Raw genomic sequence first — 20526 nt, 5'->3', positions numbered from 1 at the left:
ACTATCTTCACCCTTGCTAAACGTACTACTATCCCACTTGAGGATAGCTCTTCATTTAAAGAGTCTATGGATAAGAGATGGAGACTCTGTTAAGAAAGAAGTTTTCAACATACGGGATATTTGTTTCAACCAGCGGCGGCTGTTGCCGCCGTTGCTGGAAAAACTACTTTCTGGTGTGACTCCTTATAGGATTTGATCGGGGGTCCCCTCGACATTACTCAGGAAAGATTTACAGCCTTGAGGGTTGCTAATTATTTTATATGTGATGCTAATAGGCAGATTATTTGCCTGAATGCTAAGGCTTCAGCTTTTTCTGTTCAGGCCTGTCGGGTTCTTGCTGCAGTCATGGTCTGCGGTTATGACTTCTAGACTTCTTTCCCTTCTCTTTAAGGGAATGGTTTTTGTCTGGTCCAGGCCTGGACTCAAATATCTCCATTGTCACAGGGGACAAGGGGGCCCTCCTACAGCAGAACTAGTCTAAGGGACAATTTTCGTTCTTTTCATTCTGATAAAGCCAATGTCAGCAGTCCTCCGCTAGGCCAGAGCAAACCAAGAGTTCCTGGTAGCCAGCTCAGTCCTGGATTAAATCCAAGCAGAGCAAGAAGGCCGCCGAGTCTAAGCCGGCATGAATGGGCTGTCCCCGGTATTCTTCTGGATCATGTAGGGGGCAGACTGTCGCTCTATTCAGTCGCTTGGTTCAGGGACGTGCAGGATCCATGGGTCCTGGAGGTCACAGCTCGGGGTTACAAGATAGGTTTCCTCTTCTCTCCTGTCTTCCTGACCAGAAAGTAGAGAAGCCTTTCTGGAGTGCGTACGGGATCTGTCCTCTTAGGAGTTTTTTTCCCGGTGCCTATCGCTGTGAGAGGTTTGGAATATTATTCAAACATTTTAGTGGTCCCAAAGGAGGAGGGAACTTTCTGTCCGATTCTGGACCTAAAGTGCTTAAACAAGTTTTTAAATGTTGTTCAAGATGGAGACAATAGGGTCCATTCTTCCCCTCGTTTGAGAAGGGCAGTTCATGACCACGATAGATCTAAAGGATGCTCCCTTCACGTACCAATCCTCAAGGAACACTTCCGGCTCCTAAGGTTTGCGTTCCTGGTCCAACACTTTCTGTTATTGCACTTCGGTTTGGTCTAGCTATGGCTCCAAGACATTTTTCGAAGAGTGGGCCATTCGGAATCTCTCCTCTGTCTTCTTCGATCCCATGGATGGAAGATAGATCTAGAGAGAGTTCTCTTGTATAAAGTACCAGTGTAGAATTCACGGGTACTATTATAGACTCCATAGACATGAGAATATTTCTAACAGACCAGAGACGTTGCAAGCTAGCTTCAACATGTCTTGCCCTCCAGACCTCCTTATGGTCATCTGTGGCTCAGTGTATGGAGGTGATTGGTCTCAGGGTGTCCAGCATAGACATCATTTCCTTTGCAAGGTTTCACCTCAGACTGTTGCAACTGTGCATGCTGAAGCAGTGGAACGGCGATCATTCATATCTGTCTCAACAGATTTCTCTGGACAACCGATCGAGAGAATCACTCTCTTGGTGGTTTTTTTTCCGGATCACTTGTTCCGAGGGATGTCTGTCTTAAGTCCATCCTGGGTGAATGTGACTAAGGTTGCGAGTTTGTCAGGATGGGGAGCTGTTTGGGGTGCCAGGAAGGCACAGGGCCTATGGACTCAGGAGGAAAGCTATCTCTTTTTGGATCTTCGGGCAATATACAATGCTCTGAAGGCTTGGCCTCTGCAGGGTTCGTCCCAGTTTATCTGATTCCAATCAAACAATATAACCTCGGTGGCTTACATCAACCATCAGGGGGGAACGAGAAGCTCCCTAGCTATGAGGGAAGTATCTTGGATTCTGGAGTGGGCGGAGACCCACATTTGTTCGCTGTCAGCGATCCACATTCCGGGTGGGGACAACTGGGAAGCGGATTTCCTCAGCAGACAATCCTTTCATCCGGGGGAATGGTCTCTCCATCCCGAATGTTTGCGGAGATTTGCAAGAGGAAGATCTTATGACGTCTCAGGCTGAGCTAACAGATGCATTAGCGGTGCCTTGGAGGTTCAATCTAATTTATCTTTTCCGGCTGTTACTACTACTTCCTAGTGTAGTGGCTCGAATCAAGCAGGCATCAGTGATACTGATTGCTCCATCTTGGCTGCAAAGGATATGGTTTGCGGATCTAGTGGGGATGTCATCTTCTGCTCTGTGGAAGTTACCTTGTCGCAGGGATCAGCTGACCAAGGTCTTTGTCATCAATGTCTAGATTCTCTGAGGCTGACTGCGTGGAGATTGAACGCTTAGTCGTAGCCAAGAGAGGGTTTTCTGAGAGAGTTATTTTTACTCTCATTCAAGCTCCTAAGCTGGTTGCTCGTCGCATCTATCATAAGGTGTGGAGGACGTATTTATTCTGTTATCCAGGATGTACTGGAGAAGGGCTTTTCTGCAAGTCCCCTGAAGGGACAGATTTCAGCCCTGTCTGTGTTACTGTACAAGAGGTTCACTGAGCTTCCAGATGTGCAGTCATTTGTTAAGGCTCTGCTAGGATCACACCTGTGTTTAGATCTAATGCTCCTCCTTGGAGTTTAAATCTTGTTCTTAAAGTTTTGCAATGGGCTCCGTTGGAGCCTATGTATGAAGTAGACATTATATTGTTGTCTTGGAAGGTTCCTTTTCTACTGGCTATTGCTTCTGTGAGCAGAGTATCTGTGATTGCTGCCTTGCAATGCGTCCCTCCTTATCTGGCTTTCCATGCCGATAAGGCTGTTCTATGAACCAAGTTAGGTTTTCTTCCTAAGGTTGTGTCATTTCGCAACATCAATCAAGAGATTGCGGTTCCATTTTTAGTGTCGTAATCCTCATTCGTCGAAGGAACGTTTACAACGTAATGGATGTGGTTTGTGCCTTGAAGTTCTATCTCCAGGCCAAGAAGGAATTTAGACAAACTTCTTTCTTGTTTGTTCTCTTTTCCGGGAAGCGTAGGGGTCAGAGGGCCTTTTCAACTTCCTTATCTTTTTGACTGAGGAGTGTCTTCCGTTTAGCATAGAGTCAGGGGGACATAAGCCTCCTTTGAGGATTGCAGCTCATTCTACGAGAGCAGTGTAAGGCAGCTACCTGGTCCTCCTTACATACTTTTTTCTCAAATTTTACAAGTTTGCTTTTTTTTTGCTTCTGCTGAGCAGCCTTCGGGAGAGAGGTTTTGCAGGCTGTGGTGCCCTCAGATTAGGGTTCGCCTCTCTTTTTTCCCTCCCGTTAGCATTCTGTGTACTCTAGAGCTTGGGTACATGTTTCCCACAAATAAGGAATGCAGCTGTGGACTCTTCCCATATTAAGAAGGAAAACATAAATTATGCTTACCAGATAATTTCCTTTCCTTCTGTATGGAAGAGTCCACAGCTCCCACCCGTGTTCTCCGATGGGCGGCCCTATATTTAAAATGATTCTTCTGGCACCTTTTTCACCCTGATATTTCTCCTGCTGTTCCTTGTTCCCTCAGCAGAATGACTGGGGTCATGAGGAAGTGTGGGAGGTATTCAAGCCTTCGGCTGGGGTGTTTTTGCCTCCTCTTGGTGACCAGGTTCAGTATTTCCCACAAGTAAGGAATGCAGCTGTGGACTCTTCCCATACAGAAGGAAAGGAAATTATCTGGTAAGCATAATTTATGCTTTTGTGTTAAATGATAAATACAAATTTTAACAGCCTTCTTTGCTCATATTTACCAAGGGTGCCAATATTAGTGGAGGGCACTGTATATATGTATGTACAGGGCTTGAAATTTCCAGTGGTCCTGGGCAACTCAGAAATTTGACATTTTCCCATCATTAACATTGAGTGGACTTCAACTTTTTCCCTCTAGGCTACTAGCTATTAAACCCTGACTAATAAACCATAATGATATTTGTCCACCCCTGTCTATGTATTAATTTGTGTGTGTGTATATAAGTCCAGAGTAAAAGAGCACTCAGCGGGTCTTTAAAGTTGAGAATCAATATTCTTTTATTAAGTCATAAGGTGACGTTTCTGGGGCTTAAACCCCGTCTTCAGACCATAAGTGCTGTTTTACTCTGGACTTATGTTTACTTTTGGATGCACCCCGGGCGGCTGCTGATTTGTTGAGTGTGTGCAGAGTTCTCCATGGACTGTGTATGTATGTGTGTATATATATATATATACACACACACTTTGCTACAATGTAAAGTAGTGAGTTTACAGCCTGTATAACAGTGTACATTTTCTGTCCCCTCAAAATAACTCAATATTTTGTGTGGCCACCATTATTTTCCAGCTGGTGGGTGTTAGAGACATTGTGCTCCCCCATCTTCCGTGTGTGGCCACCATTATTTTCCAGCACTGCCTTAACCCTCTTGGGCATGGAGTTCACCATAGCTTCATAGGTTGCCACTGGAGTCATGACAACATCACGGAGCTGGTGGATGTTAGAAACCTTGCGCTCCCCCACCTTCCGTTTGAGGATGCCACACAGATGCTCAATATGCTTTAGGTCTGGAGACATGCTTGGCCAGTCCATCACCTTTACCCTCAGCTTCTTTAGCAAGGCAGTGGTCGTCTTGGAGGTGTGTTTTGGGTCATTATCATGTTGGAATACTGCCCTGCAGCCCAGTCTCCAAAGGGAGGGGGATCATGCTCTGCTTCAGTATGTCACAGTACATGTTGGCATTCATGGTTCCCTCAATGAACTGTAGCTCCCTAGTGCCGGCAGTACTCATGCAGGCCCAGACCATGACACTCCCACCACCATGCTTGACTGTAGGCAAGAAACACTTGTATTTGTACTCCTCACCTGGGTGCTGCCACACACGCTTGACACCATCTGAACCAAGTAAGTTTATCTTGGTCTCATCGGACCACAGGACATGGTTCCAGTAATCCATGTCCTTAGTCTGCTTTTCTTCAGCAAACTGTTTGTGGGCTTTCTTGTGCATCATCTTTAGAAGAAGCTTCCTTCTGGGACGACAGCCATGCAGACCAATTTGATGCAGTGTGCGGTGTATGGTCTGAGCACTGACAGGCTGACCCCCCCACACCCCTTCAACCTCTGCAGCAATGCTGGCAGCACTCATGCCTCTATTTCCCACAAGACGACCTCTGGATATGATGCTGAGCATGTGCACTCAACTTCTTTGGTCGACCATGGTGAGGCCCGTTCTGTGTGGAACCTGTCCTGTGAAACTGCTGTATGGTCTTGCCCACTGTGCTGCAGCTCAGTTTCAGGGTCTTGGAAATCTTCTTATAGCCTAGGCCATCTTTATGTAGAGCAACAATCCTTTTTTTCAGATCCTCAGAGAGTTCTTTGCCATGAGGTGCCATGTTGAACTTCCAGTGACCAGTATGAGAGAGTGTGAGAGCGATAACACCAAATTTAACACACCTGCTCCCCATTCACACCTGAGACCTTGTAACACTAACGAGTCACATGACACCGGGGAGGAATAATGGCTAATTGGGCCCAATTTGGACATTTCCACTGAGGGGTGTACTCACTTTTGTTGTCAACGGTTTAGACATTAATGGCTATGTGTTGTTATTTTGAGTGGACAGCAAATGTACACTGTTATACAGGCTGTACACTCACTACTTTACATTGTAGCAAAGTGTCATTTCTTCAGTGTTGTCACATGAAAAGATATAATAAAATATTTACAAAAATGTGAGAGGTGTACTCACTTTTGTGAGATACTGTGTGTGTGTGTGTGTGTGTGTGTGTATATATATATATATATATATATATATATATATATATATATATATATATATATATATATATATATATATAGTGTGTTTATTTTAAAGGGCAGTAGTTATTGCATATTTTCAAAATAAATACTTATTATTTTTTTTATGTCAAAGAGGTATCTTTTTATTTTGTGGAGTTCCTGTGTTGTTACAAACTACACTCAGTTCCCTGTTTCACTTGCTGTATTATCGAGTAATACTGGTTATCTGGAAATCTAAAACAAAACATTATTCCCATTCTGTTATATTGCCAGAGTCTGCAGTTGTTGGGGGGGGGGGGGGGGGAGCTTGGAGTTATTGTAGATACAGCTGGAAATTATATCTACAAGGTTGCTCAATGCCATACTGAGCAGCAGGCCTGATATCACATGCACGTGTGTCATTACAAGTGATCTACATTAATATATTTTAACCTTGTAGAAAGATGTTTAATTTATACAAATAAAGCTATACATTTTATAGTATGTAATAGATGCTAAATTGCACCAGGTTGTAAGGCAGTAGAACAAATACATGTTTTTTTTTTGTGTGTGGCCAAAACGGATCTACATATTTATTATTTGCTGCTGACATACTTTGCAAAATATTACAATATTGTTGCATACAGATTACAGAACGATTTTATAGCACAGTAAAGTTTTATTTTCTTGGAAGGTCACAAGAATGGCTAGAACTTGAAATAACCAATTTTCACTCTACAAAATCCCACTTTGTTTTTGTAAATGGTGCGATTTTTAAAGGACTTTGAGGACTTTAAAGTGAATGTAAATTTTGATGTTTAAGTGCCCGGTTTTTAAAAGTTTGATTAAAAACAGGGGCACTTTAATTCATCAAAATTTACATTTCACTCCTGTTGGGACAAAAAACTTACCTTTTAAACTTCACAGCAGCTGCTGCTTCCTCCGGTCTCACAAGCCATTTCTGATGTCAGAAATGATTGATAGATCATCGTCCAATCACAGATTCCCCCCCGGGGGATTCAGTGTCTGATTCACTGCTGTGATTGGAGGAAGCCAGATACCTCATTTTAGACCCAGGAAGAGGCTTTGAAACAGGTGGAGGAAGCTGGAGCTGCTGTGAAGATTAAAAAGTAAGTTTATTTTCACAACAGGAGTGAAATGAAAATATTGATGAATTAAAGTGCCCCTGTTTTTAATCAAAGTTTTAAAAACCGGGCACTTTAGCATCAAAATTTACATTCACTTTAAGCACTTTTTTCTTTTGTGTAAATGTTGTGCTTGTTCCACATTCACTAGAGAAGCCAAAAAGCTTATTCTGTAACCTGCAAATCAAGTAGCTGGTTTAGGCGATTTGTAGCATTTCTAAAACCTAAGTTACAGACTTTCCCTCGAGGGAGTGTGGAACAAAGCACACTTTTTTTACACAAAAGCTAGAGGTGCTTAAAGAGACAGGACACCTCAAAATTTTCTTTCATGATTTGGATAGAACATACAGTTTTAAACAACTTTCCAATTTAATTCTATTTTCAATTTTACTTTATTATCTTATGTTTTACTGAACGAACAGCATTGCACTACTGGCAGCTAGCTGAACACATCTAGTTAGCCAATCACAAGAGACATGTGTGCAGGCACCAATCAGCAGCTGGCTCCAACTAGTGTATGATATGTGCTTATTCTTTTTCAACCAGGGATACCAAAAAATGGAAACCCGTTTGAAAATTGATGTGAATTTAAATGTCTTAAAATTAAATGCTCTATCTGAATCCTGCAAGTTTAATTTTGACTTTCCTATTCCTTTTAATTGGCTTTTTTTGGAACTGTAATGGTTAATCTGGAGGGATCCTTGAAATCAGGGGCTTGCTAGAGTGTTTGGGATGCAGCCTTGACTTACAAATTTAATCAAACAGCCTTGCTGCCTGGGTTGATTCATTGCTATTGTGTAATTGAGTTCTTGATGGTGTTCACATATTTTACTTGATGAGTTGCACTTCCTGCCTGCACACAGTATGAATGCATTATTTATTTAGCTTTGTGTTTGGATTGGTACTTTAGTTCAGTGTTTCTCAACCAGGGTCCTCAAGGACCCCCAACAGGCCAGGATTTCATTATAGGTGAACTAGAGCACAGGTGAAATAATCAGCTGATGGGTGAGAGCAGGGATATGAAACACAACATTTTTTCTTTCATGATTCAGATAGAGCATGCAATTTTAAACAACATTATATTTTACTTCTATTATCAAGTTTCCTTTGTTCTCTTGGTATCTTTTTTTGAAAAGCTGGAACGTAAGCTTAGGAGCTGGCCCATTTCTGGAGCACTGTAAGGCAGCAGTTTACAAGAATAGTATTCATTTGCAAGAGCAATAGAAGGCAGCACTATTTCTGTGTCGTGTAGTGCTCTAGATTCCTACCTAGATATCCCTTCAACACAGAATATCATGGGATCAAAGCAATTTTGATATTAGAAGTAAATTGGAAACTTTTTTAAAATGGTCTGCTCTGTCTGAATGGCAAAAGAAAATGTTTTGGCTTTCATATCCCTTTAACTCAGGAAGTTTTTGGCTTTTTATTTTCATTGCATTCCATCCCATTAGAAGTCAGATTGTCTGAATTTGTTAAGCTTATGGAATCCTAAATATATATTTATGCAAAAATTATATTTAAAAAAACATGTTCGTATTTGTTTTTTTTGTTTTTTTTGGGGTGGGTGGCTCACAGTCCTACAAAAAACGAACAAATGGCACAACAAATTTGGAAGTACAACACGCTTAAAAGGACATAAAAATATTATTATTATTGCACTGTTGCATGCATATAACTTTGTTAATCCCTGCTACTGTGTTAAACACATAGTTAGTCAGCACCAATCTCCTGCTAGCTCTCAGTAGTGCATTGCTGCTCCTTTTGATTTTCATTAATGGATGCTAAGAGAACAAAGTAAATGTGATAACAAATGTAAATTGAAGTCTCCTAAAACTGCATGATCTATCTGAATCGTGAGTTTAATTTTGACTTCATGTCGCTTTAACAAAATTAACCAGAATTTCTCTTGCATGAGGAACCTGTATTTAAAACAGACAATGGAACCATTTCATATCCTTACCCATAATCCCCCGCTCCAGTGGAAACACTGTATACTAAGGTTTTCTGTGGAAACATTTGCAGATGTGTTATACAAGGATATGTTGTGTATTGCTGTACTTATTAAAACATGAAATGATATGCCATTTGGAAGAGGTCCATCACATGTTTGCAAAGCTTTTCTAAAAACTGTTTTATGGTGGGTTTTAAAACCGCTGTTGGATTCTTCCCTCCGTACAAAACAAAGGAGAAAACTGTGCCAGGTCACTTTTTTTTTTATACCCTGTTATAAATTGCTTTTCTATTATATTGTAATGGCCTCAAATTTGACAACCACATGAAAGCACATGTGAAGTGTTTTGCATGACTCTCAAATCAGAGTTTGCGTCTCTTTAACAATCCACTTTCATTCTTCGTAGAGAATAAGCCAAATGTGCGAGAGTGCACAGTCTGTCAGCAGTGATAGCTGTTTTGACACTTTCCATTAGAGATCAATTATTGTGCATTAGTCATTATCTAACAACAGACAGCGAAAGCTAAAATGCAGCAGAAACTGGGTGGCTTTTTAATTGTGAAAGACAAGATAGATAGATTATGGTAGCTACATGCATTTGCCAAGTGACACTTGTTACAGGCAGTGATAAGGTTTTCTTTGCATTAACTGCTGACATTGCTATCTGTCCCATGACTTTATATTTGGTCCCCATAATCACATGTTTATTCACCACCATAATTACATTCCCTTTCTTACGCTTTTCTAAATAGGTTGTTCCTTAAACCCTTCACGCCCTTAGAATGTTCCATGCCGTGCTAACGGTGCTGGGCTTTTAACGCCCTAGCTTTTGCAACGTCCTGCTCCCTTCTGTGTACAAACACCGATTGATCAGACTGGGGGACTTGCCTATAAACACAGGTGGTCCCCCATGAGCCAGTCAGTACCGTTTTTTGAACAAATGATTGCAGTGATTATCATGTGCTTCCTTTTTTGTTTAGGATCAGAACTTGGACAGATGCGTCCATCCTGAAGGGGTAAAATCGTAGCAAAATTGTTCACCAAAAATCGTATTTTATCAAAAACTTAAAATTTGTATGTAAATTACACAGGAATAAAATTATATTAAATATTCACAGCGTAAATCATGATTTAAATACATTGGATCCGGAATCCCCCCACAGAAATTGATACTTATAAGTCCAAAATACAAAATATAATTGTTGTTTTTTGTAAAATGGCAGAACAAGGGCGTTCCGTGGGCGTATATGAACTTGTCTCTCTTATCCGAGCGTAATTCTGTGAAGGTTTTCTCACTACAAGTCTCAGTTTTTTCTGGCAAACCTTTTAGGTGGCGAGCTTTTCTCAAAATACTTTTAACTCTAAAAGAAAAATACATGCATACAAAAATATAGGCAATTTTGTAACGTGCTATATGCAGAGAGCAGCATAATGTGATTTCAATTGGCTGCAGGATTTACTTTTTAAAGTACGCCCCCTGCTCACTGCTAACTTTTTTACAATAATTCCACCAGGGCAGCTCCTGCGAGGCTCAGCTTGAAAAATCATGTCTGATCTTTGGTTTTGAATCTGGTTCAGTTATGCCAATATAAAACTGTAGCCATCCGTTGCATCACATTTTTGTAAATCTGTGCACTGTAGCTTCGCATGTTCACCAGACAACACTCCTCTTGTGTCAAAATGCATAAAAATGTACCTTTCCAGATTTGAATAAATATCGCTGGTTAATTCTTTGATGCCATATTAAACGGACAATACACTGACGTACTGAAACTCTATATTTTAAGGGTTGCTCTTTAATCTAAGCATGTTCTGTGCAAGGAGAAAGGTAACCGCAGAGCACATCGTTATATATGTGGCATACAATACAATGACTAAATACATTTTTTGTTGATTTTATTGTGCGGTTTTTTTATGGGTTTAAATTACCATTTCAGTGTAGGATTTTGTGACCTCTCAGATCAAATATCAGAAATAATGATGTCATAATTTCCACTTTTGAAAGCAACCGCATATAGGAATGATTGTCAAGGTTCTGATAATGTTCTGTGAGCGTTGTTGAAACATATAATTCATCCCATTTAAGCTAAAATGATTTATAGATGTGGATTAACATAAACTCAGATGGCCTTTGAAATTGTTGTCTCTTTATCGAAGAGGTTTAATACACTTCTGGAAACAGTGCATTCCTGAATAAAATTTGAAAATGGATAGCTAAATTAAAATCCACACAGTCTCTCTTTGACAACTGGTGTGAAAAGTGGATAGATTATGAGTTTTGCATTAACAGGGGTGCAGTGCTAACGAGCAGTTTATGCTCACCGCTCACTTACAGACAACGCTGGTATTACGGGTTTTTACAAACCCGGCGTTAACCGCAAAAAAGTGAGCGTAGAGCAAAATTTTGCTCCACATCTCACTTCAATACGATCGCTGCTTACGTTAGCGGTGAGCTGGCTGAACGTGCTTGTGCACGATTTCCTGATAGGAGTCAATGGAGGAGAGCTGGCTAAAAAAAAATTCTAACACCTGCAAAAAAGCAGCGTTTAGCTCCTAACGCAGCCCCATTGATTCCTATGGGGAAATAAAAGTATGTCTACACCTAACACCCTAACATGAACCCCGAGTCTAAACACCCCTAATCTTACACTTATAACCCCTAATCTGCCACCCTCGACATCGCCGACACCTGTATTATAATTATTAACCCCTAATCTGCTGCTCCGGACACCGCCGCCACCTACATTATACTTATTAACCCCTAATCTGCTGCCCCAACATCGCCGACACCTACATTATATTTATTAACCCCTAATCTGCCGACCCCAATGTCGCCGCCACCTACCTACACTTATTAACCCCTAATCTGCCACCCCCAACGTCGCCGCCACTATATTAAAGTTATTAACCCCTAAACAGGACCGTCTTTAACACAGGGCAAAAGGGGCAGTTGAGGGGCCCAAGAGTCCTAAAAAAAAAAAAAAACATTTTTTTTTTTTTTTAGTTCATGCCAGACTGCTGATGTCATGTGACATGGGGGACACACACAGTCAGTGCTAATATTGTCACAGTCAAAAGTTCTCTGCTTATATTTGTGAGAAACTGTGCCAGACCGTGCCAATGTCATGTGACATTCCAAGCTAGTGCCATGTGCTGTTTTAGATGTGCACTGTGCAGCACTGGATGCTAAGCCCTAAATAGGCATCCAGTCAATCCAACTGCATCAGAAAAGGTCCTGCTGGGGTTACCACTGTTACCAGGTAACTGCTCTGGTGGTGGGGATTGTTTCTGGGTAGGGCTTACTATAGGCGCATGCAGCAGAAAGCTGGAGTGGCAGGCACGTGAGGATTTGAGCATCTGTGCAGCTGCACACACCGCTCTCTTCAGTATTGAGGCTGTGTGACTCGTCTGTATCCATGCAGCCTTGGGCAGACAGCATCCAGTCTGCTGGTCCCCTTAGCCCTGCTCTTTCTGCTGTGGCTCTAAGATCAACTAACTGAAGTCTGTTAGGAAAACAGTGCTTTGTAGAAAGGTGTCAGTGGGAAGAATAAGTGAGTGTACACATGCCCCTCCCCCATGCAGCATTGTCTAGTGCAGGATGAGAGGGAACTTGTTCCTAGCAAAGCAGTGACATGTGCTGCTGTGGCTGATGTATATAGTGTCATGCTGATACTTCACACATTAAGGTAAGGTTTATTTTTATAGTTTTTATTTCTCTCTGTTTCAGATTTTACAGCTTCCCATAGTAGTTCTACTGTTTCAGTTAGTAAACTTAAATCTGTCTGCACCTCTATGCTTCCGCCTCAGTCTTTACCTTGCTTTGCTCCTGTTGGCTGCCCTAAATCTCTTTAACCAGCTAACCTCACACCAGAATCACATTCAAAAGCATATTAAATTAATCCAGAGTGGAGGAATTTATATATTTATTTACTTATTAGTATTGCTTTGGTCCAGTTTCACATATTGCAATTTTTTTAATGATTAGCCCAGCAGTGGATTATCCACTGCTGGGCTAATAATTTTTAAAAATATATAAAATAAATTGATTTAGTTGTTTTTTGGGATGTTGGGGTGGAGAGCGAAATTGAAATTGCATGGGGGGGGCAAGAAAATGTTTGCCCAGGGTCCAGTCAGTATTAAAGATGGCCCTGCCCCTAAACCTAAGTCTAACCCTAACACCCCCTAACTTAAATATAATTTAAATAAATCTAAATAAAAATAACTATCATTAACTAAATTATTCCTATTTAAAACTAAATACCTATAAAATTAACCCTAAGATAGCTACAATATAACTAATAGTTACATTGTATCTAGCTTAGGTTTATTTTTATTTTACAGGCAAGTTTGTATTTATTTTAACTAGGTATAATAGTTACTAAATAGTTATTAACTATTTAATAACTACCTAGTTACAATAAATACACATTTACCTGTAAAATAAAACCTAACCTAAGTTACAATTACACCTAACACTACACTACAGTTAAATTAATTCACTAAATTAAATACAATTAAATAAAATGATCTAAAGTACAAAAAACAAACTAACACTAAATTACAGAAAATAATAAACAAATTACAAGAATTTTAAACTAACTAATTACACCTAATCTAATCCCCCTAACAAAATAAAAATGTCCCCCCAATAGTATACACCTATTATTCACCCCTATATACACTCTGGTACACATATGTGCATAAAAAAAATCATCTGTACTTATTTGAAGCAAACCTGTGACTGATGCATGTTTAGTTAATTTTCTGCAAGATGCTACATGTAATTATACTAAAATTCACTTGTTTTTTGTTTATAGTTGATTGTAAATCAGTTACTGATGTTGACCTGATTTAAAGAGAGCTGCCAGAAATAGATAGACATTTCGCTTGTATAAGACATATTGAGTGATATAAAAATGTTATCTTTGTTAAATCTCAGGCGCTCATTTCTGTCTATTCAAATTGTATATTGACCAGCTAACTGTTCACTAAATGTTTCAATAAAGCTCTTTTGAAAAGAGAAAAAAAAAAGCCCCCCCAAAATAAAAAAAGCCCTACCCTACACTAAATTACAAATAGCCCTTAAAAGGGCCTTTTGCGGGCATTGCCCCAAAGTAATCAGCTCTTTTACCTGTAAAAAAAATTACACCCCCCCCAACATTAAAACCCACCACCCACACAACCAACCCTACTCTAAAACCCACCCAATACCCCCTTAAAAAAAACTTAACAGTAACCCCTTTAAGATCGCCTTACCGGGAGAAGTCTTCACCCAACCGGGCCGAAGTCCTCAACGAATCCGGCAGAAGTGGTCCTCCAGATGGGCAGAAGTGGTCCTCCAGACAGGCAAAAGTCTTCATCCAATCGGCATCTTGTATCTTCATCCATCCGACACGAAGCGGGTCCATCTTCAAGACATCCGACGCGGAGCATCCTCTTCATCTGACGGCTTCTTGCTGAATGAAGGTTCCCTTAAATGACGTCATCCAAGATGGTGACCCTTCAATTCCGATTGGTTGATAGAATTCTATCAGCCAATCGGAATTAAGGTAGAAAAAATCCTATTGGCTGATGCAAACCGCCAATAGGATTGAGCTGGCATTCTATTGGCTGTTCCAATCCAATCCAATCCAATATTTATGTCATTTTTTTTGCAGTTATGTTGCATCACTTTTAAGTGATTTAGCATATGAGTATTATGTCATTTTAAACATTTTATAATATACTCTTAAAGCGCTTCTTTAAAGAAAGCCCTTCTATAAATATGCTGTCTCTTTCTGTTTTCAGGACACAGCAGGACAGGAGAGATACAGGACGATCACTACAGCTTACTACAGAGGGGCCATGGGCTTCATACTCATGTATGATATCACCAATGAGGAGTCATTCAATGCCGTCCAGGACTGGTGAGTGGTGGTAAAGATTCTATAAATACACGTGAACTTAAAGTGAATGTCAATTTTGATGCTAAAGTGCCCGGTTTTTAAAAAATCGGTTAAAAACAGGGGCACTTTAATTCATCAAAATTTACATTTCACTCCTGTTGAGAAAAAAAACGTACCTTTTAATCTTCACAGCAGCTCCAGCTTCCTCCGGTCGTTGCAAGCCATTTCTGATGTTAGAAACGATGGATAGGTCATCCTCCAATCACGGCTTTCCCCCCCCCCCCCCCCCCCGGGGGAATCTGTCTGATTCAACACCGTGATTGGAGGAAGCCGGATTCCTCATTTTAGACCCATGAAGAGGCTTTGCGATGGGTGGAGGAAGCTGGAGCTGCTGTGAAGTTTAAAAGGTAAGTATTTTTTCTCAAAAGGAGAGAAATGTAAATTTTGATTAATTTAAAGTGCCCCTGTTTTTAATAAAAATTTTAAAAACCGGGCACTTTAGCATCAAAATTGACATTCACTTTAAAGGGACACTAAACTATGTATCATGCATATGAAGGAGCAGCAATAAAACTTATTGAAAATATTGTGAACAAAATAGGCAGCTACTTGTATTAGAGCAATTGCATACTCTGAGTTCGGCAGCAGAGTTACTAGATTATGAATTATTTACGGTTTCTGGTTCATGGAATACATTTTCCTTGATTATTCAAAATAAAAAAAGGCACAAAAGTAAAAAAAAAATACTAGAGTAAAATTCTCTAAATGTTAATATATCTCTTTAAAAACCATGTAAAAGTAGACTTAATATAATATTGCATACACAGGGCTCAAAAAGTCCTAAGGTAGTAGCCAGGCCAAAATGTTACGCGTCACTTCCGATCCCACTCATCACTACCCCACCCCCTCTTTACATATGTTTGGCCATTGTGAAACACCTTATTGTGCAGTAATTATAAATGTAGCCACCAATCAGCAAGCGCTACCCAGGTGCTGTACCAAAAATGGGCCGGCTCCTAAGCTTACATTCCTGCTTTTCAAATAAAGATACCAAGAGAACAAAGAACAATTGATGATAGGAGTACATTATAAAGTTGCTTAAAATTGCATGCGCTATCTGAATCATAAAAGAGAAAAATTGGTTTCATATCCCTTTAACCATAACAATTTAAATCCTTTTAATCAAATGATTAAAAATATATACATTTCTCTTGCAAGGTGTATCCAGTCCACGGATTCATCCTTTACTTGTGGGATATTCTCATTCCCTACAGGAAGTAGCAAAGAGAGCACACAGCAAAGCTGTCCATATAGCTCCCCCTCTAGCTCCACCCCCCAGTCATTCTCTTTGCTGGCTCTAAGCACTAGGGTCTCTCTCGGGAGTGTAAAGTGAATGTGGTGTTAGAATTGTAGTTTTATTATCTTCAATCAAAAGTTTGTTATTTTAAATGGTACCGGTTTGTACTATTTACTCTCTAGCAGAAAAGTGATGAAGATTTCTGCTGAGAGGAAAATGATTTTAGCATGTTGTAACTAAAATCCACTGCTGTTCCCACACAGGACTGAGGAGTACCAGAAAACTTCAGTTGGGGGGAACAGTTTGCAGGGTGATCTGCAATAAGGTATGTTCAGTCATTTATTTCTAGACAAGACTGAGATAATGCTAGAAGAGACTGACAATGTCCCCATGAGGAGAGGGTAAGCTATGTTCACAGACTTAGTAAGGAATTGAATGCTTACATAATAGGGCTAATATACTGGTTGACACTTATTCAGGGCAGTCGATTGTTTTGCAAGACACTTTGAAAGCCCTTTTGGGTTTTTTCTGGGGTTATTACCACATGACTGTTTTTTAGTCACTTAGGAGTGATTTACTAGGCCTCACAGCTCCGGAGTAGAGTGGGAGGGGCCTAATTGCCTCAGCTGCGCACTTAGAATTGCAGAGAAGTTCATGCTGCTTCACATGGAGAGGCCTGCTGATGTTTGAGGGCCTAAAAGAAGCTATATTCCCCCAAATCTGATCCCTAAAGGAAGGCAGGGCCACAGCAAGGCTGTGGCAAGGTGCTGTAGTGATTTAACCAGGTGTTGGCTTTAGGCTGCTCCGGTTTGGGCATTAAGGGGTTAATCGTTTTGAAACTTGGGGTGCAATCTTATTAAGGCTTTAGCTACATACTGTAAAATTGTGTGCTCTTTTTATCTCTTAAAGGCACAGTAACGTTTTTTTCAAATTGTGTTTTTTATTTGATTAAAGTGATTCCAAGCCTGCTTGTGTACTCTACTAGTCTGTTAAACATGTCTGACACTAAGGAAAATCCTTGTTCAATGTGTTTAGAAGCCATGGTGGAACCCCCTCTCAGAATGTGTCCCACTTGTACTGATATGTCTATACACTTTAAAGATCATATTGTTGCACTTAAGAATGTGGCCCAAGACGACTCTCAGACTGAAGGTAACGAGGGTAGCTCGTCTGCCTCTCCCCAAGTGTCACAACCAGTTACGCCCGCGCAAGCGACGCCTAGTACCTCTAGTGCGTCTAACCCTTTTACATTACAAGACTTAGCGGCAGTCATGGATAATTCTCTTACAGTCTTATTATCTAAACTGCCCGTGTTACCTGCAAAGCGTGATAGCTCCGTTTTAAGAACAGATTATGAGCATTCTGACGCTTTGGTAGCCGTATCCGATATACCCTCACAACGCTCTGAAGTGGGAGCGAGGGATTTGATGTCTGAGGGAGAAGTCTCTGATTCAGGAAGGATTCCTCCCCAGACAGATTCAGATACATTGGCTTTTAAATTTAAACTAGAACACCTCCGTGTTTTACTTAGTGAGGTATTAGCTACTCTGGATGACTGTGACCCTTTGGTGATCCCAGAGAAATTGTGTAAAATGTACAAGTACCTAGAGGTCCCTGTTTACACGGATGCGTTTCCAGTCCCTAAGAGGATTGCGGATATCGTTACTAGGGAGTGGGATAGGCCATGTGTCCCTTTTGTCCCCCTTCCTGTTTTTAAGAAAATGTTCCCCATATCTGACCCCATGCGGGACTCGTGGCAGACGGTACCTAAGGTGGAGGGGGCTGTATCTACACTAGCTAAACGCACAACCATACCAATTGAAGACAGTTGTGCTTTTAAAGACCCTATGGATAAAAAAAATAGAGGGTTTACTTAAGAAAATTTTTGTTCAACAAGGTTTTCTTCTCCAACCTATTGCCTGCATTATTCCTGTAACTATGGCAGCTGCTTTCTGGTTTGAGGCGCTGGAAGACTCGCTCCAGACGGAGACCTCATATGAGGAAATTATGGATAGAATTAAGGCTCTAAAGCTAGCTAATTCTTTTATCACTGACGCCGCTTTTCAAATAGCTAAGTTAGCTGCGAAAAATTCAGGTTTTGCCATTTTGGCGCGCAGGGCGCTATGGCTAAAGTCCTGGTCGGCCGATGTGTCGTCTAAATCCAAGCTTTTGAACATTCCTTTCAAAGGGAAGACCCTATTCGTGCCTGAATTGAAAGAGATTATTTCAGATATCACCGGGGGAAAAGGCCATGCTCTCCCTCAGGACAAAGCCTTTCAAACAAAGAACAAAACTAATTTTCGTTCCTTTCGCAATTTCAGGAACGGCCCCGCTTCATCTTCTCCGGCTGCAAAGCAAGAGGGTAACGCTTCACAGCCCAAGGCAAACTGGAAACCTTACCAGGGCTGGAATAAGGGTAAACAAGCCAAAAAGCCTGCAGCTGCCACCAAGACAGCATGAAGGGGTAGCCCCCGATCCGGGACTGGATCTAGTAAGGGGCAGACTCTCTCTCTTCGCTCAGGCCTGGGCAAGAGATGTACACAATCCTTGGGCATTAGAGATTGTAGCCCAGGGATACCTTCTAGAATTCAAGGACTCTCCTCCAAGGGGAAGGTTCCACATTTCTCGTCTGTCTACAGATCAGACAAGAAAGAGGCGTTTTTACGCTGTGTAGAAGATCTACATACAATGGGAGTGATCCACCCAGTTCCAATTGCAGAACAAGGACTGGGGTTTTACTCAAACCTGTTTGTGGTTCCCAAAAAAGAAGGAACTTTCAGACCAATCCTGGATCTCAAAATTCTAAACAAATTCCTCAGAGTCCCATCATTCAAGATGGAGACCATTCGGACAATCTTACCAATGATCCAGGAGTGTCAATATATGACTACCGTGGATCTAAAGGATGCGTATCTGCACATTCCTATCCACAAAGATCATCACCAGTTTCTCAGGTTCGCCTTTCTGGACAAGCATTTTCAGTTTGTGGCTCTTACTTTCGGGTTGGCCACTGCTCCCAGAATTTTCACAAAGGTGCTAGGGTCCCTCCTGGCGGTTCTAAGACCGCGGGGCATAGCAGTGGCACCTTACCTAGACAACATCTTAATTCAGGCGTCAACTTTCCAAAGAACCAAGTCTCACACGGAGATTGTATCGGCCTTTCTGAGGTCTCACGGGTGGAAGGTGAACATCAAAAAGAGTTCTCTCTCTCCCCCCTCACAAGAGTTCCATTCCTAGGAACCCTAATAGACTCGGTAGAAATGAAAATATTTCTGACGGAGGTCAGAAAGCTAAAACTCTGAACTACTTGCCGATCTCTTTATTCCATTCCTCGGCCATCTGTGGCTCAGTGCATGGAGACAATCGGACTAATGGTTGCGGCAATGGACATAGTCCCTTTTGCTCGGATACACCTCAGACCACTGCAACTATGCATGCTCAAACAGTGGAATGGGGATTATGCAGATTTGTCTCCTCAAGTTCAGTTGGACCAGGAGACCAGAGATTCTCTTCTCTGGTGGTTGTCTCAGGATCACCTGTCTCAAGGAATATGTTTCCGCAGGCCAGAGTGGATCATCGTAACGACCGACGCCAGTCTGTTAGGCTGGGGTGCGGTCTGGGACTCCCTGAAAGCTCAGGGCTTATTGTCTCGGGAAGAAACTCTTTTCCCGATAAACATTCTGGAACTGAGGGCGATATTCAGCGCTCTTCAGGCATGGCCTCAACTAGCGGCGGCCAAATTCATCAGATTTCAGTCGGACAACATCACGACTGTAGCTTACGTCAATCATCAGGGGGAACAAAGAGTTTCCTAGCGATGACGGAAGTAACCAAAATAATCAGGTGGGCGGAGGATCACTCCTGCCATCTATCAGCAATTCACATCCCAGGAGTAGACAACTGGGAGGCAGATTTTCTAAGTCGTCAGGAAGTCGTAGGAACTCCACCCAGAGGTATTTGCCCAGCTGACTCCGCTATGGGGCACCCCAGAGTTGGATCTGATGGCGTCCCGTCAGAACACCAAACTTCCTCTCTACAGGTCCAGGTCCCGGGATCCCAAGACGGTATTGATAGATGCTCTAGCAGCGCCTTGATCCTTCAATCTGGCTTATGTTTTTCCACCGTTTCCTCTCCTCCCGCGTCTGGTTGCCAGAATCAAGCAGGAGAAGGCTTCAGTGATTCTGATAGCGCCTGCGTGGCCACGCAAGACTTGGTATGCAGACCTAGTGGACATGTCATCTGTCCCACCATGGACACTGCCAATGAGGCAGGATCTTCTAATACAGGGTCCGTTCAAGCATCCAAATTTAGTTTCTCTACATCTGACTGCTTGGAGATTGAACACTTAATTCTATCAAAGCGTGGGTTCTCTGAGTCAGTTATAGATACTCTGATTCAGGCTAGAAAGCCTGTCACCAGGAAAATCTACCATAAGATATGGCGGAAATATCTTTGTTGCTGTGAATCCAAGGGTTACTCATGGAGTAAGATTAGGATTCCCAGGATATTGTCCTTTCTCCAAGAAGG

General features: G+C 41.5%; 1 protein-coding gene across 1 annotated transcript in view; it reads left to right on the top strand.

Moving 5' to 3' along the window:
* RAB3A (RAB3A, member RAS oncogene family) overlaps positions 1 to 20526 on the top strand; it is a 249179-nt gene that overhangs the window by 197967 nt on the left and 30686 nt on the right. Inside the window, exon 3 of the mRNA XM_053702943.1 lies at positions 14605 to 14723. Coding sequence (XP_053558918.1) covers positions 14605 to 14723 — 119 coding nt within the window. The remainder of the gene's footprint in view (positions 1 to 14604; positions 14724 to 20526) is intronic.

The sequence above is a fragment of the Bombina bombina genome, chromosome 2 (assembly GCF_027579735.1).
Source record: "Bombina bombina isolate aBomBom1 chromosome 2, aBomBom1.pri, whole genome shotgun sequence".
Lineage (NCBI taxonomy): Eukaryota > Metazoa > Chordata > Amphibia > Anura > Bombinatoridae > Bombina > Bombina bombina.
The sequence above is the reverse complement of the archived record's forward strand: the minus strand, read 5'-3'. Positions and strand labels throughout refer to the sequence as shown.